The sequence below is a fragment of the Cetorhinus maximus genome, chromosome 15 (assembly GCF_964194155.1).
Source record: "Cetorhinus maximus chromosome 15, sCetMax3.hap1.1, whole genome shotgun sequence".
NCBI lineage: Eukaryota > Metazoa > Chordata > Chondrichthyes > Lamniformes > Cetorhinidae > Cetorhinus > Cetorhinus maximus.
The window spans coordinates 75,136,054-75,152,984 of NC_135893.1; the positions used below are offsets into that span (position 1 = coordinate 75,136,054).

The 16,931-nt window shown below is 42.2% G+C and overlaps 1 protein-coding gene across 1 annotated transcript in view; it reads left to right on the forward strand.

Moving 5' to 3' along the window:
• Window positions 1-16,207, forward strand: part of tbl3 (transducin beta like 3) — a 64,940-nt gene extending 48,733 nt beyond the window's left edge. Inside the window, exons 20-23 of the mRNA XM_078558662.1 lie at window positions 6,681-6,752; window positions 8,894-9,052; window positions 12,688-12,778; window positions 15,270-16,207. Of these exons, the coding sequence (XP_078414788.1) occupies window positions 6,681-6,752; window positions 8,894-9,052; window positions 12,688-12,778; window positions 15,270-15,384 (437 nt within the window). The 3' untranslated portion in view covers window positions 15,385-16,207. The remainder of the gene's footprint in view (window positions 1-6,680; window positions 6,753-8,893; window positions 9,053-12,687; window positions 12,779-15,269) is intronic.
• The last annotated feature ends 724 nt before the right edge of the window (window positions 16,208-16,931 follow it).

Genomic DNA, 16,931 nt, shown 5'->3' on the forward strand with positions numbered 1-16,931 from the left:
ACATGGGAACACCACCACCTGGAGGTTCCCCTCCAAGCCACACACCATCTTGACTTGGAACTATATTGCGTTCCTTCACTGTTGCTGGGTCAAATTCCTGGGACTCCCTAACAGCACTGTGGGTGTACCTACACCAGACTGCAGTGTGTGAAGAAGGCAGCTCATCACCATCTCCTCAAGGACAATTGAGGATGGGCAATAAGTGCTGGCCTAGCCAGTGATGCTCTCAATCCCATGAGCAAATAAATCAAAAAAGTAAAAGATATACTGAATGTTCCTCCTCTAACATTCTATTAATGTCAGGAATCTGGATCAGGTTTGTCAAACATGACCTCTGTACCCCCAAATGTGGTTATGATTTGTTTGAAGTAGACAAAATTTGAAATCCCAGGTTCTTACTAAGAGAATAAAGCCACAAGATTCCACAACTTTTAAATAAACAGAAGAAATTTTTACTATGCAATGGTCAGCAAAGTGAACAATCAACGCTATATCTATCTTGTAGTCTAGCATCCAGAATTAGCACGAGGTAAACATGATTTTAAAGGAAGTGGCTGCAGAGATAGTGGAGGCATTGGTCAAAATATTCCAGAACTCGCTGGATTCTGGGAGGGTCCCAGTGGATTGGAAAACTGCTAATGTGACGCCCCTGTTCAAGAAGGGACAGAGACAAAAAACAGGAAACTAGGCCAGTCAGCCTAACATCGGTCATTGGGAAAATGCTAGAGTCCATTATTAAGGAAGAAATAGCAGGACATTTAGAGAAGTTTAACGCAATCAAACTGGGTTAACATGGTTTTGTGAAAGGGAAATCATGTTTGACAAATTTGCTAGAGTTTTTTGAGGATATAACAAGCAGAGTTGATAAAGGGGAACTGGTAGATGTAGTGTATTTGGATTTCCAGAAGCATTTGATAAGTTGCCTCATAAAAGATTATTGCACAAGATTGGAGTTTACAGTATTGTGAGTAATGTAGTAGCATGGTTTGAGGATTGGTTAACACATAGAAGACAGAGAGTCGGGATTAATGGGCCTTTTTCAGCTTGGAATGATAATTAGTGGAATGCCACAAGGATCAGCCCTAGGGCCTCAATTATTTACTATCTATATTAATAACTTGGAGGAGAGACAGAGTGTAATGTATCTAAATCTGCTGATGATACAAAAATAGGTGGGAAGGCATGTTGTGATGAGGACATAAGGAATTTGCAAGGGGGTATGGATAGGTTGAGTGGGCAAAAACTTGGCAGATGGAGTTTAATGTAGGAAAGTGTGAGGTCATGCACTTTAGTATGAAGAATCAAAGGCAGACTATTATTTAAATGGAGAGAGACTCCAAAAAAAAGTGCAGCATAGAAGGATCTGGGTGTTCTTGTGCATGAAACACAAAAAGTTAGCATGCAGGTGCAGCAAGTAGTTAAGAAGGCAAGTGGAATTTTGGCCTATATTGTGAGGTGGTTGGAGTTTAAAAATAGGAAAGACTTGTTACAACTGTACAGGGTGTTGGTGAGACTGTACAGGGTGTTGGTGAGGCTGCACCAGGAGTACTGTGTACTGTTTTGGTCCCCATATTTAAGAAAGGATATACTGGCATTGGAGACAATTCAAGAGATTCACCAGGCTGATTCCTGAGATGAAGGGGTTGATTTATCAAGAATGGCGTTTATTCATTAGAGTTTAGAAGAATGAAGGGTGATCTTGTTGAAACGTACAAGATCCTGAGGGGGCTTGACAGAGTAGACGTTGAGAAGATGTTTCCACTAGTAGGGGAATCTCAAACTAGGGACATAGTTACAGAATAAGGGGACACTCATTTAAAACTGAGATGCGAAGGAATTTCTTCTCTCAGAGGGCAGTGAATGTCTGGAATTGTCTACCCCAGACAGTTGTGGAGGGTAGATCACTGAAAATACTTAGAGAGGAGGTAGATAGATTTTTGAAATATCGGGGAGTTGAGGGATATAAGGAGCTAGCACAAAAGAGGAGTTGAGGCCTGGGGCAGATCAGCCATGATCTTATTGAATGGTGGGGCAGGCTTGAGGGGCCAAATGGCCTACTCCTACATCTATTTCTTATGTTCTTATGAATTAACATGCAAACTGTAGTCAAACACACTACAAATTCCATTTTAAATGGCAGACACAACCCAGACAGATCCCACAATTTTCTCAACAACCCATTCAGAATGTGAGCAATCACTGAGTCATAAAATCCTTTTTTTAAAAAAAACTCTGTCTCCCTCACAAGGGATTTCAGCTCCTCTCTTTTTGAGGATATAGCTTTTGATTTCCCTCAGGCTTTCCCAATGACTGCTCACCTTGTAGTTGCTCAGTCTCTTCTGATACCGCATCCCACTGAGTTCACAAAGCTGCACTCCAGCATCTAATCCCCGGCACAATTCCAGCTCTCTGACTGCTCTGAGCAGAGCCCCACTACCCATGAGCCAACTGCCAACTTCACCATTGCTTACAGGCTTTTCCTTTGTCCAACTGCCAGGTCTCTAGCCAACAGTTTCCTTTCAGCTGCATTGAGCTGATAAGTGCCCCAGGGCTTCCCCAAGCCACAAATGCACAGAGCCAGCGACCTTCCACCGCCTTCTCAGCCCCAACTGCACGGAACTACCAAATGGTTCCTGGGGCTTCTCTGAGCACCTCAGCACTAACAATAGCACTTAAACTGGATGGCGCTAGCCACCTTCTTCTTCAACTGCTTCTGACTAACTCTTTGATTAACTGCTGTTCACTGACCCTTGAACTGATCTGTGTGACCTATTAAAAGCCCCAACAGGGTCCTGACCCTGTTCATAGGCAGAATCGAATATGTTACCCTTGTAACATTTGGTGCTTTAAATGTCTCAATCTCCAGTCAACTGTCAGTCTCCACAACTGCTGACTTACAGAACACACAGACAAAATTGATTTCATCATAATTCCCAATGATTAGTAATAGTCCTCGGAATAATGCTTATTATTATTTAACAGTAGTGTGTGGAGTTTAGCGTTAGAGGGAATTGAGAGCCTTGAGATGATAGAGGGGTAGTGATGGTTGTGTAAGATTGATGCTTCAGTATCTGTTCAAGCTGGGGGAGTCAGCAACTTGTGTTTGCTTGTATTCTTTAGGAGGTACCAATTTAGTTTAGAACGTGATGGGCTGGAGGGAGTGTTGAAACAATCTAAACTTGTGACTTTAAAGGATCTGCACCGGAAATCCTGGGTGTGTTCTGTCTAGGATGATCATGGCTACTGGCAATGTATTTAACCATTTCCTATTGAGATTGAGGCATAACCAGTACATGTTGGAGGCTGAAAGCTTGCAGCAGCCTTGGGTGAGTGTAGCCCTGACTCATTGGTATCACTGTCTGAGCTCTGAGTTGGCAGGTCTTGGGCTCAAGCCCAATTTCAGACACTGAAGAACATAATCTAGGCTAATTCTTGATTGAATCTGTTAACTCTCAGGGGATACATTAAACAACAGTCCATCTTACCTCTCAGACGGAAATAAAGATTCCATGGTATTTGAGAACAGGGGGGATACTACGAACTGCAATTTCATTTATAATCTCCTGTTGCTGAGGTTAAATGTGTTGATCAATAACTGCCAGGTTTTGATTTTAATCCTTTGTTAAATAAGGAATCCACATGAATCTTTCCCCAATTACTTCTCATGCTCCATCTTCCCATTGTGTAAGAATGATGCTTCAGTATCTGTTCAAGCTGGGGAAGTCAGCAACTTGTGTTTGCTTATATTCTTCAGGAGGTACCAATTTAGTTTGGAACGCTAGTTATTATGGCATTATTCATGGCCTCAGCCATTTCCTTCAGTATGCCATGATCATGGAACAGTCAGCCTTAATTGAAATGCCTGGAACAACTAAGTCTCATCCCCTTGTGGGTTAGTAATCTCAAATGATTATCTTTATCTTCATGCTGTCTGATAATAAAGATCGAGACAGATAAAGTGTGTGTGTGTGTATGTATGTGCCTCTATATCCATCACATGTTTGGTTCATTAGGTTGGCACTGGATAGATTACAGGTCAATTTGAGGGTGGATTAGCATTCCTCCTGATGGCTCAGAGGATTATCAGTCCTCCAAGCTTCCTTTTTTTTTGCCTTTCCCAGGCAATTACATGACTGCAGGTTGTGGGGAAAGAAGCACCTAGTCATGATGCTGCAGGCATCAAGAGTATGGGGACAAATTTGATGGAGCAGCTAATCTTTTTTCCTGTCTGTCATTTTTGTCTGCATGTTCCTTGAATTTTTTCACTTTCACCATGCCTATTGCACTTAGACTAATACAAGTGGAAGAGTAAGATGTTAGAGAAGAATCGCTTGTTAATCACAGAATAGTTACAGAGCAGAAGGCCATTCGGCCCATCTTGTCTGCATCGCCTCTGAATGAGCAATTCCCTTAGTGCCATTCTCCTGCCCTCTCCCCATAACTCTGTAATTGTTCCTTTTCAGATAGCAGTCCTAATTTTCTTCTCCATGCTTCAATTGAACCTGCCTCCATCACACTCACAGGCAGTGCATTCTAGACCTTAACCACTCATTGCATGAAAAAGTTTCTTCTCATATCACTTTTGCTTCTTTTGCCAATTATTAAAAGTATACAAATGTAATCAATCCCAATTTATTCATTCTGTCTTCGGACTATTTATCATGGTATTTAACAGCGATTCGTGTGTCAGGAGTGCTGCCTCAGCAGCCATTGTTTTATCATGCTAAGAGATATTAGGAGATATGGAGGTGCTTTTCAACTTTAGGCTGCCCATTTCTCATCTGAGAAACGGGTGGGTGCTGGCAGTTGAAGATTGGGATGATGCACCTTGGCTGTCCCATTGCTGTCCAAAGTCTGCCTGATGCAATTTTCAAGCAGAACACTTAGCTGCACCAGGTGGCAGGCTGCTTAACTGCGTGAATCAGAGTCCCACGGCAACTTTAGAACCCTTATCGCAATATTCAGATGCAAATGAGAAGCGTGCGAGTCATCCTCGCTCTACCCATTTCAACTAGGTCTTGAGCAATTCAAGAAAAAGACCCTGACATTTATTTTTAATCTGGTGAGAAGGAACAGGAGTCCTCCAAATGGCTTCACTAAAATACTGTGGACTGCTGTCATCTCATACTGAACCACGGTTATCTCCTCTTCCCCAACCTCCACAGCCTTACTCATGGGAATAGATTTAAGAGGCGACATGTTCAAGGACTTGAGGAAAGGAAAGTTGGAGGTAGAGCAACTGAGTCCTGGTGGGAGCCAACCGATTTCCCACCTGCTCAAAATTGTGAGCAACACTGGGATGCTCCGCAGCTTTGCCGGCCCCAAAAATGGTTTGGGCCTCCTGACACAGCTTCTGGCCTAATTTGGGCACAAGGCCCAACAATATTTCCTAAACAGTGGGCCTTTCTGGCCCATAATGGTCATTTTTGAGCAGGCACGTTCCTTTATACTGATTGCTGGCTTGGCAAAAAAATCTGGTGTATAATTGCTCAGTTCATTATTCCCGTCATATGGTTTCTTCATTTGCAGTTTACTTAATGTTTTCTTAGATCATTATATCATTATTACTATGTCCAATTTAAGTTAATGGGCCATGTGAATCAGATGTGTAGAAGGGATGAGTAAGTTAGCAACGTTGGGTTACTATGACAATTAAAGCATACCACTGTTGTTTTATCATCACAGTACACACTCTTCATTGACCTGAAGTAGAAAACACTTACTAAGTTGGCTAAAAGATGAAAATTTAGTCTGATTTTTAAAAAAAGTTCTGTTAATCAGGCTTCACAATTTTCAAGTGTTTGCTTTGGTTCGGCTGTGCCGGTCACTCTTGTAATCAATTTTAGGGACCCCACATAATCCAGAGTGCATTGTTTATTGAACAATGTCTAGCTCAATGATTGTGTGACCCAAGGATTGTAAATAAGCCCTTGCTGTATAAATTTACTGTGGTATCTCTCTCCTGGTTTTACAGAAAGTAAACTGAAAAGCACTGTGGAGTGATGATGCAATTACTAACCAATAAATTGACGTACCTTGTGTAAAATCTATGAATGAACAGAATTTTGTTTTACACAGTGCGATCTGTTGATCTCCTATACTGCTCAGCTCATGTACAAATAGAGCTTGCTGACCCTCCAGACAATGACCACTTTCAAGCAAGCTATATCAAAGTTAGCTGGCCTTTACTTCCTGATACAGGCTGCTCGGGCCCAGTTGTCCACTCTGTGTTTCAGATTTTGTGAAACAGCAAGTGAATTCCTTTAAGATTGTTAGATCAAAAGTTTGTTCTGGTGAGTTGTCAATTAGCAGGGACTCTGAATTGAGCCTACCCTTAGACTTGTGGAACAATACTATGCCTGTTATTAATGAACTAAGCCAAATTGGTTGACTATTAGCATCAACAGGGCAGAATCTTTTTTTGATCTCTTAAGATTCTTATTAATGACTAGCTATTTCAACTTAGTGTCATCCTTGGGTACTTCTGTTGTTTCAAAGCTACTTGTAAAAGTAATCAGCTTTGATGCCATCATGCCTCTCTTTGGCTTGCTAATTAACACTGGAAATTACCACAGCATCAAGCCTAGTTTCACAGGAATAAAATAAATCCTCTCTTAAATTCTACATGCAGAATATTTTCAGTATATTAATATGAAGTAATTATTTTTCTTTTTTCATAGCGATTCTTGGTGAATCTAATGGACAAGAACGGCTGGAATCAACAATGCTAAAGCTGCGACAAGATCAAAAAGGTACTTTGTTTATTCATTCATGGGATGTGGGCGTCACTGGCTAAGCCAGCATTTATTGCCCATCCTTAATTGCCCTTGAGAAGGTGGTGGTGAGCCGCCGCCTTGAACCGCTGCAGTCCATGTGGTGTAAGTACACCCAGAATGCTGTTAGGGAGGGAGTTACAGGATTTTGACCCAATGACAGTGAAGAAACGGCAATATATTTTCAAGTCAGGTTGGTGAGTGGCTTGGAGGGGACGTTGAGGGTTTGGAATGTGCTGTCTAAGGAGGACTAGTCTGTGAGACAACTCTCCCAATTTTGGCACAAGCCCCCAGATGTTGTTAAGGAGGACTTTGCAGGGTCGACAGGTTGTCATTTCCGGTCATAATTTCCTAAGTTAATGGCAAGTGGTCCATCCGATCTCATTATAGACTTTGTAGTGGTTTGATTCAACTGAGTGGCTTGCTAGGCCATTTCAGAGGGCATTTAACCGTCTGGAGTCAATCTGGAGTAACATGTCGGCCAGACCAGGTAAAGAAGGCAGACTTACTTACCCCTCATTAGTGAACCAGATGGGTTTAACAACAATTGACAATGGTTTCATGGTCATCATTAGACTTTTAATTCCACCATCTGCCATGGTGGGATTTGAACCCAGGCCCCCAGAGCATCACCCTGGGCCTTCTGGGTTACTAGTCCAGTGACAATGCCACTGCCTCCCCCTTGTGTTATAGGTATTTCTTGTTGAAAAGGTTGGAGTTGTAGTAGATATAAAATTAAAACAGAAATGCAAATTACAAGAAGGTTGCAAAGGCACTGAGTGAGTGGGCCAGAGTTCAACGTGGGATGTGTGACATCATCCACTATGACCCTGAGAGAGACAAATCGTTTCTTCTTGTTTCTTAAAATTTCTTATCGGTGAGACACACCTAAATCCTTTTGTTCCTCCGCAGCACTATGTACACATTACTATAAGCTAATTTTATTTTATTCTTTTATGGGAAGTGGGTGTCGCTGGCAAGGCCAGCATTTATTGCCTATCCCTAATTACCCTTGAGAAGGTGGTGGTGAGCTGTCTCCTTGAACTGCTGCAATCCAAAGTTACAGAAAGTAATCTTAAATTCTAATGGAATTTAATGGCCTTTGTCCCGAGGGTATTGGTGTTCAGAAGTGAGGAAATTGTGCTCTAAGTTACACTAGTTTCAGAAGGGTTTTTTTTGTTGAGGTTTCAGCTCAAGCTAATTTGCATGTTGCCAAAGGTAAAATCTTCCATGAACCAATGCATTCGGGCAGCATTTTAAAAGAGTGTTAACCTGATGCTGTTAGCTGAAAGTGCCTTTATCACAGCAAAACAATTTTAATCAATGGCAAAACTCAGCAGGTCTGGCAGCATCGGCGGAGAAGAAAAGAGTCGACGTTTCGAGTCCTCATGACCCTTCGAAGGATCATGAGGACTCGAAACGTCGACTCTTTTCTTCTCCGCCGATGCTGCCAGACCTGTTGAGTTTTGCCAGGTAATTGTTTTTGTTTTGGATTTCCAGCATCCGCAGTAGTTTTTTGTTTTTAATTTTAATCAATGTCTAGTCCATCACCCATGATTTTAAATAAGTGAAATTGACTCCAAAAAATACTATCTAGAGCCATTTACTAGTTAGAATAGTGTACAGTATTCACTTTATCAAAGATAATACTTAAAAGCTTTTAAAAGGTGCCTATTGGTGTCCTTGTGCCTAAAAAGAAGCTTAATTTTAAGAGCTTCCAGAAGACCGGCAATCTGTTGCAGTTAGTGGAAACTCGCAGTGATGATTGATTTGATTGGTTGGTTTAGTCAGTTTAGTGGGCAGGGTTAGCTTCTAGCGCAATGTTTTTTAAACCAACACAAAAGATCGTAGAAACTCAGTTCACGGTGAATATAATTTGTGCTCGAGATTCTGCAGTCCCTTGAGCTGATTTGACCAGCTTTGTGCTTGGAATAAAAGGTGAAGCCCATCAGAAATGCCAGACCACTGCCTTTTGTTACATCTTCTGGTATGCCTATGTTATTTGTTGCACAATCATTCTTCTTTAAATCTGTATTCTCAGCAAAAGTCCCAAAAGGCTACAGTTCGTAAGAAGACTGCATTAAAAAATGACTTTGATTCATTTGTTTTATTTTCCTTAGAGTCTGTGTTAAAGTTCTGCATCATGTGGAACACAAACTCTAAAAACTGTCATGAAGCTCAATCTATTGTCCAGATCCTGCTACGAAACGAAACTCCTGAGCAACTTCTTCAGTACAATGGGATCAAGGCTGCTGTAGAGGGATTAATCCCCTATACCGGTAATTAGACTATTGTCCAATTGGTTTATTTTATTTTGGTTTTCTTAAATGTACTTATTCTATCAAATGTGCGCATTCTTCATTATTACTTGGTTGAAGGGTGACATGATTTATAAAATGTGCATATTTTCTGCAGTTCATTTCTTCTTTCCCACCTTCAGTGCCACGTTGCTCAAGTGTGTGAACTTAGCTGGTGAATGCCAGTAAGGCATTCAATCGTCAAGGGGGCGCAGGACATAGCATGTAAGCCAAACCCTGTTCTTACCCAATTCCAGCTTGTGAACCTTTCCAGCAAGGTCACAGGAAAGGAATCAAGAGGAAGAACACTCGGCATTTTATTATAAATAAAAACAGGAAATGCTGGAAAAACTCAGCAGGTCTGGCAGCATCTGTGGAGAGAGAAACAGAGTTAATGTTTCGAATCTTTTTTTTAATTCATTCACAGGACGTGGGCTTCGCTGGCTGGGTCAGCATTTATTGCCCATCCCTACTTGGCCTTGAGAAGGTGATGGTGAGCTGCTGCCTTGAACCGCTGCAGTCCCTGTAGTGTAGGTACACCTAGAGTGCTGTTAGGGAGGGAGTTCCAGGATTTTGACCCAGTGACAGTGAAGGAACGGCGATATATTTCCATATCAGGAAGGTGAGTGACTTGGAGGGGAACTTCCAGTTGATGGTGTTTCCATGTGTCTGCTGCCCTTGTCCTTCTAGATGGCGTGGTCGTGGGATTGGAAGATGCTACCTAAGGAGCTTTGGTGATTTCCTGCAGTGCACCTTGTAGATGGTACACACTGCTGCCATTGTGTGAATGTGGTGGAGGGTATGCATGTTTGTGAATGTGGTGCCAATCAAGCAAGCTGCTTTGTCCTGGACGGTGTCAAGCTTCTTGATTGTTGTGGGAACTGCACTCATCCAGGCAATTGGGGAGTGTTCCATCACAATCCTGACTTGTGCCTTGTAGATCTTTGGGGAGTCAGGAGATGAGTTACTCATGGCAGGATTCCTAGCCTCTGACCTGCTCTTGTAGCCACCGTATACATATGGCTAGTCTAGTTCAGTTTCTGGTCAATGGTAACCCTCAGGCTGTTGATAGCGGGAGATTCAGTGATGATAATGCCATTGAACGTCAAGGGGCGATGGTTAGATTCTCTCTTGTTGGAGATGGTCGTGGCCTGGCACTTGTGTGGTGTGAATGTTACTTGCCGCTAGTCAGCCCAAGCCTGGATATTATCCAGGTCTTGCTGCACTTGGACACGGACTGCTTCAGTACCCGAGGAGTTGCAAATTATGCTGAACATTGTGTAATCATCAGCGAACATCCCCACTTCTGACCTAATGATGGAGGGAATGTCAATGATGAAGCAGCTGAAGATGGTTGGGCCGAGGACACTATCCTGAGGAACTCCTGCCGTGATGTCCTGGAGCTGAGATGACTGACCTCCAACAACCACAGCCATCTTCCTTTGGGCTTGGTTTGACCCTAACCAGTGGAGTGTTTTTCCCCCTGATTCCCATTGACTCCAGTTTTGCTAAGGCTCCTTGATGCCACACTCGAACAAATGCGGCCTTGATGTCAAGGGCAGTCACTCTCACTTCACCTCGGGAGTTCAGTTCTTTTGTCCATGTTTGAGCCAATGAGGGCAGGAGCTACATGACCCTGGCGGGACCCAAACTGGGCATCAGTAAGCAGGTTATTGCTAAGCAAAAGACACTTGATAGCACTGTGGATGACCCCTTCCATTACTTTACTGATGGGGCAGTAATTGGCTGGGTTGGGTTTGTCCTGCTTTTTGTGTGCAGGACATACCTGGGCAATTTTCCACATAGCTGGGTAGATGCCAGTGTTGCAGCTCTACTGGAACAGCTTGGCTAGGCATGCGGCAAGTTCTGGACCACAAGTCTTCAGTACCATTGCCGCAATATTGTTAAGGCCATTAGCCTTTGCACTATCCAGTGCTTTCAGCCTTTTCTTGATATCACGTGGAGTGAATTGAATTGGCTGAATTCTGTGATGCTGGGACCTCCTGGAGGAGGCCAAGTTGGATTATCCACTTGGTACTTCTGGCTGAAGATTGTAGCAAAAGCTTCAGCCTTATATTTTGCACTGATGTGCTGGGTTCCCCCATCATTGAGGATGGGGATATTTTTGGAGCCTCCTCCTTCAGTGAGTTGTTTAATTGTCCCCCATCATTCATGACTGTATGTGGCAGGACTGCAGAGCTTATATCTGATCCGTTGGTTGTGGGATCGCTTAGCTCTGTCTGTCACTTGCTGCTTATGCTGTTTGGCATGTAGGTAGTCCTCTGATGTAGCTTCACCAGGTTAACACCTCATTTTTAGGTATGCCTAGTGCTCCTCCCAGCATGACCTCCTGCACTTTCCACTGGTTGGAGTCATACCTAGCACAAAGGAAGATGGTTGTGGTTATTGTGGTTGTGGTTAATGTCCGCTCCAGGACATCACAGCAGGAGTTTCTCAGGGTAGTGTCCTCAGCCCAACCATCTTCAGCTGCTTCATCAATGACCTTCCTTCCATCATAAGGTCAGAAGTGGGGATGTTCGCTGATGAATGCATAATGTTCAACACCATTCGCGACGACTCAGATACTGAAGCAGCCCATGTCCAAATGCAGCAAGACCTGGACAATATCCAGGCTTGGGCTGACGAGTGGCAAGTAACATTCGTGCCACACAAGTGCCAGGTAACGACCATCTCCAACAAGAAAAAATCTAACCATCACCCCATGACACTCAATGACATTACCATCACTGAATACCCCACTATCAACATCCTAGCGGTTGCCATTGAACAGAATCTGAACTGGACTAGCCATATAAATACTGTGGCTACAAGAGCAGGTCAGAGGCTAGGCATCGTGTGACGAGTAACTCAACTCCTGACTCCCCAAAACCTATCTACCATCTACAAGGCACAAGTCAGGAGCGTGATGGAATACTCCTCACTTGCCTAGATGAGTGCAGCTCCCACAACACTCAAGAAGCTTGACACCATCTAGGACAAAGCCCGTTTGATTGGCACTGACGCACAGTAGCAGCAGTGTGTACCATCTACAAGATGCACTGTTGGAATTCACCAAGGATCCTTAGACAGCACCTTCCAAACCCACAACCACTACCATCTAGAAGAACAAGGGCAGCAGATTCATGGGAACACAACCACCTGGAAATTTCCCTCCAAGTCACTTACCATCTTGACTTGGAAATATCTCGCCATTCCTTCAGTGTCACTGCGTCAAAATCCTGGAACTCCCTTCCTAACAGCACTGTGGGTGCACCTACACCACATGGACTGCAGCAGTTCAAGAAGGCAACTCACCACCAGATGTAATTTTTAAGATAAAGTGCTTGTCTTTTTCTTTCCCCTTTGTTGGTCTCTAGTCTGTGCACATCCAGTATTTCTTGTTTGAAAAGCCCTGATTTTGAAGTGTCACCAGGCATTTCCACCTGGCTGTTTCCTTTTAATTGAATTTGGGTTTTTTTTTGGTGTAGAATGTGCTCCTGAAATGTTTATTCTTCTTTATATCAGTTCTAGGCAGAACCTGCAAGTAGCTGGAACTGGGTTTTCTTGCATTGTAATTAGATTTCTGAAGTTCATTGCCTTTTATTGAATTCTTCTAGAGCGACATTTCCAGCGGGTCAACAGATTGTTCCAAGCCTCCATGTTTTTGGATTACATGTGGCAGAATATGAGACTGACTGAGAAATCCAGGTATGTACAGGCTGTAAGTAACTAAAAAGAGGAGTGGTATGACAAAGTGTGCCCTTAATTTGGTGTTGCAGTAGATTGCAAAATTGATATATTCAGTTAATTACAAAATGAAGTGGTTTGGCGTAGTTTCAGCTTCAATTGGATACATATCACAGCTTAAACTATTTATAGTTTAACTCATTGGAATTGTTTGAGAGAATTCTAGTGCCATGAAGATAGTTGGTCAGGAAATTATGAGAAGAATAAGAATATCTGGACCTTATCAAATGCAATCAGTCCTCACTCTCCACTCCCAAAGCTACCCACTACCCCAGAATCATTCTGGAGAGCAAAGGCTATCTTTTTTTCCCCTCCACTACCTCACGAACCATCTTCTTCTCTTAGACTCCAACAAGTGCAAGGAATTTATGGACATCTTGGTCACGAAGATTGAGACCATCCGCTCAGTTGTCTTTGTTCCTTCCCTTACTTCCCCACTAAACTCCCACTGCACACCCCACCAGGTTTCGCCATGGCCTAACTTTGAACCTCTGCCTTCCTCCAGTTTCTTTTCCAACTCTACACGTGCCCATATCAACCTTACATCACAGGGCCAGCCCCTTTTTAAAAAAAAATGCCCTCAAACCATCTGTCCTTGTAAACTAGTGCCCCCCATCCCCATACTCCCTTTCTACCCAAGCCCTTGAATACGTTGCTACCCCCCAATGCCCATTTGAACTTCTCCATCCAATTCTTGTCTTTGCCGGTACAGCCGTGACCAAAGTTGCAGCTGACACCCTCTGATTGTTGTGCATTTTCTATCTTTGACTTCTCTGCAGCCTTTGTCATTGTTGACAACACCATCCTCCTCCCATACCTTTCCTCCATTGCCTAACTGAGTTGGGACTGCTTTTGCTTGCCTTTCTAATCATAACTAAAATGTCTCCAATGGCTTCTCTTCCTCCCGGCACAACATTACCTCTGCAGTTCTCCAAGGATCTGTCTTTGGTCCACCTCCTCATTCACATTCTGCCTCTTGGTGATATTGCCATCAGGCTGATACACACTTACTTTCCCTCATTACTGTTAGACACTAGAATTATTTTAATATACCAAATCCAATATTTCATTCTCTAGCTTGCCAGACTTCAGGATCTGCGTTCCCATTGCACCCCCACCATAGTGTTACCAAAACCCCCAATGCCAATTCTTGAAGCTGAGGATTTCGCCCTGTGCAGCTGAAACCCTCACCACTTGGCTGGTATTGCGAAATGGAGATTTGAGCACTGCTGAAAAAAGACATTTTGTTGAAGCTTTTCATCTTGCACTCATCAGAACAATCATAAGAATACCAATGTCAGGGAAGCAATAACTTTATACTGTATGAGAAGAGTGTGCTGATTGGTTGGCAGGTGGACTCTGGTAGAGACGTTGCCATGGAGAATGCACCAGTTAATGGTGACATGACAGTTAACTGCCAAGTATTGTTTAAAATTTAAACCAGACAGCTTGACTCTGGTCAAGGCATTGCCCTGAGGAATGAACTGGTGAATGGCTATCACTTATTTTGTTTAGCTGAAACAGGTGCAATGTTTGTACATGTTTTTTCTGTCTGCAAAGAAAAGGGCCCTGAGTATTAATATATGTAGCATCCAGTGCATACAAATGCTCCACACTGCGACTGACTGACAATATTAAATTGGTTATCCGCATAATTTTTACCACACTGAGGATTGTTTAGCAAATGTTGTCCAATCGAGGAATTACATCTAATGTTAGACACTGTTTTGAGCTTTGTAAGCACAGGCTGGTTAAGTACAGCCTGTACCTAGCCCATTGTGAACAGCGGAAGGGACGTGCTGGTTGATACGATATGCCAATCTTTGGGACATACAGCCTGGTACATTCTCCATGGCAATGCCACTACCAACCAGGGTGCACTTGCCATCCAATCCACACTCTCTTCTCATGCAGTATAAAGTTGTTGCTTCCTCTGACATTGGTATGCTTGTGATTGTCCTGATGAGTGCAAGACAAAAAGCTTCAACAAACAAAATGTCTTTTTTTAGTAGCACTCAAATAGAGATTTCCTGTCCTGCCACTGATACACCTTGCTGTCTATCTTCAACTTAAAAAAATATAAGGGATAGTTATATACATATAAATTTTAGAAATTGGGATTTTAACTGAATAATGTACCAAGTTGTGGGATTCAGGCCCCAAAGCACTAATAAACATAATAACAATTACGTTCAGTTGAAACCAGATCTTGGGGTAAAGATGATGGAAAGCACTGGTAAAATACAAAAAAATTCAGAAAATAATAGAAAAAAAGCAATGTCCCTGATGGTTTAATAAATGCCCTTTCCTGGAAGTAGTTTGAAAGAAGGACATAGATTGGTAAAATGCTAAATCTTAACAAAATTAGATGAGTCCATTATTAAAGAATAACCTTTTCATCAAGTTATTGGTACCCTCTAGTTATTTACAAAATCTGACTGCCTTTTCCTAGTGACTCTGATATGCAAGCTGAAGAAATGGAGCTCGAGTCATTCTTTCCAATGGACAAAGCAGCTAACAGGGCCAAAAAGGCAGTGATTGCACCAACACATGATTGCATCCAGTAGAACAAGGACCAGGAGTCTGAGAAGGGTGAGGATAGTGACAGTGCCACTAGTTCACCAAACAAAGAAAATAGCAGCAAACAGAAGCACCAGCAACCTCTTTGTGAGCACTTCAAAGAGAATTTGGAGCCTCCAACAGAGTGAAAGCGATTCAGCGGAAGAAGGAAGCTCCGATGATCAAATATTAAAGGCAAGTGGAAGAAAAATGAAACAAAGGCAACCTAGTGGCGGAAAGAAAACCAAATCTGGCAAAACGAACTGATGCTGCGTCAGGTGGCTGACATGCTGCAATCCTCAGGATATTCTGTAAAATTGCTTTGTTAATTGATTTATGTTTGTTGAAGTTATTCTGGCTTTGAAGCCACATGTCATGGCATTTAGAGTTTTAAACTGCATTATATTCTGAGTTACACATTCTTTTCATTTCTGTGTAAGTAGTAATGTTGCCTTCAAAAAAGAAACAAAGAACATTTTAATTTTCTATTTTAAAACTGAAATTTTATAATAAAGCCTCCATAATGCTAAACACGTATTTAATTGTGGTTTCTGGGTAATCACTACTGGATAAAAACATTGGTTGGAATGTTGAAAAAACTGTCTGAATGCAGGATAATTACAGCTCATATAAGCTTGTTTTGTGATATTGAAAAAGACTCAATTACTGTTTATCTATTCTAATTTATCAGGATTTAAAGCTTCTATTTGTTCTGTGCTTTGGCACAGTATTTGACAACACTTCTAAACTACTGAAAGATGCATTTTAATTTGCAATTTTACTGAAGTTGATATATATTGATGTAAAATGAATTAAACATTCAAAACTAAACTTGAGTAGAAAGCAGTGAACCATTCCGCCCTCTCCCATTTTTCTGAGCCCTCTTGTCAGCAAAATGTATGGACTGCATGTGATTAATCAGATTGAGATGATTCGGGTCAAAGAATGCTGGTCTTTCTCCTACTGAGTTGGGGTCCTTAAAATTGCAGCCAGAATCCGTAAGTAAACAGTCCCAGGGTAGAGGCACCAGGTTACTCAAGCTATTGCCTGCTATAATTCTATGAATAGCTTTTATTCAACACATTGAGTAGAACTTTAGATGTTTTGGCAGAATTCTGAGGAAGGGTTCAACCTGAAATGTCTCTTTCTCTGATTGACATGCTGTACTTTCCCAGTTTATATTTCAGATTTTCAGCATTTGCTGTTGATGTTTTTGACTCCAAACATTTTTGAGTTGGCGTTCAAGGGAATATAATTAATTGTCATACCCATAGCCGTATTCTAAATTTTCACCTGCAAATGGAGACAGATATTACAATGTGCAATTAACCCATGTCCCTCGCTTCTGATTCAGTACGGAGCGTGCGAGGAGACAGGTGACTACGCCAGAGTGAGGGGGGAAACCAAGTGAGTAGAAAATTAGGTTCACGTGGGAATTCGGTGCATGGGAGAAAGAGGTGTATACATAGGAATTATTCTAAGTTAATTAAATGGGTAATTAAATTAAATTAACTAAATAACATAAGTAACAAAGGCAGGGCAGGTGTTATGTTGC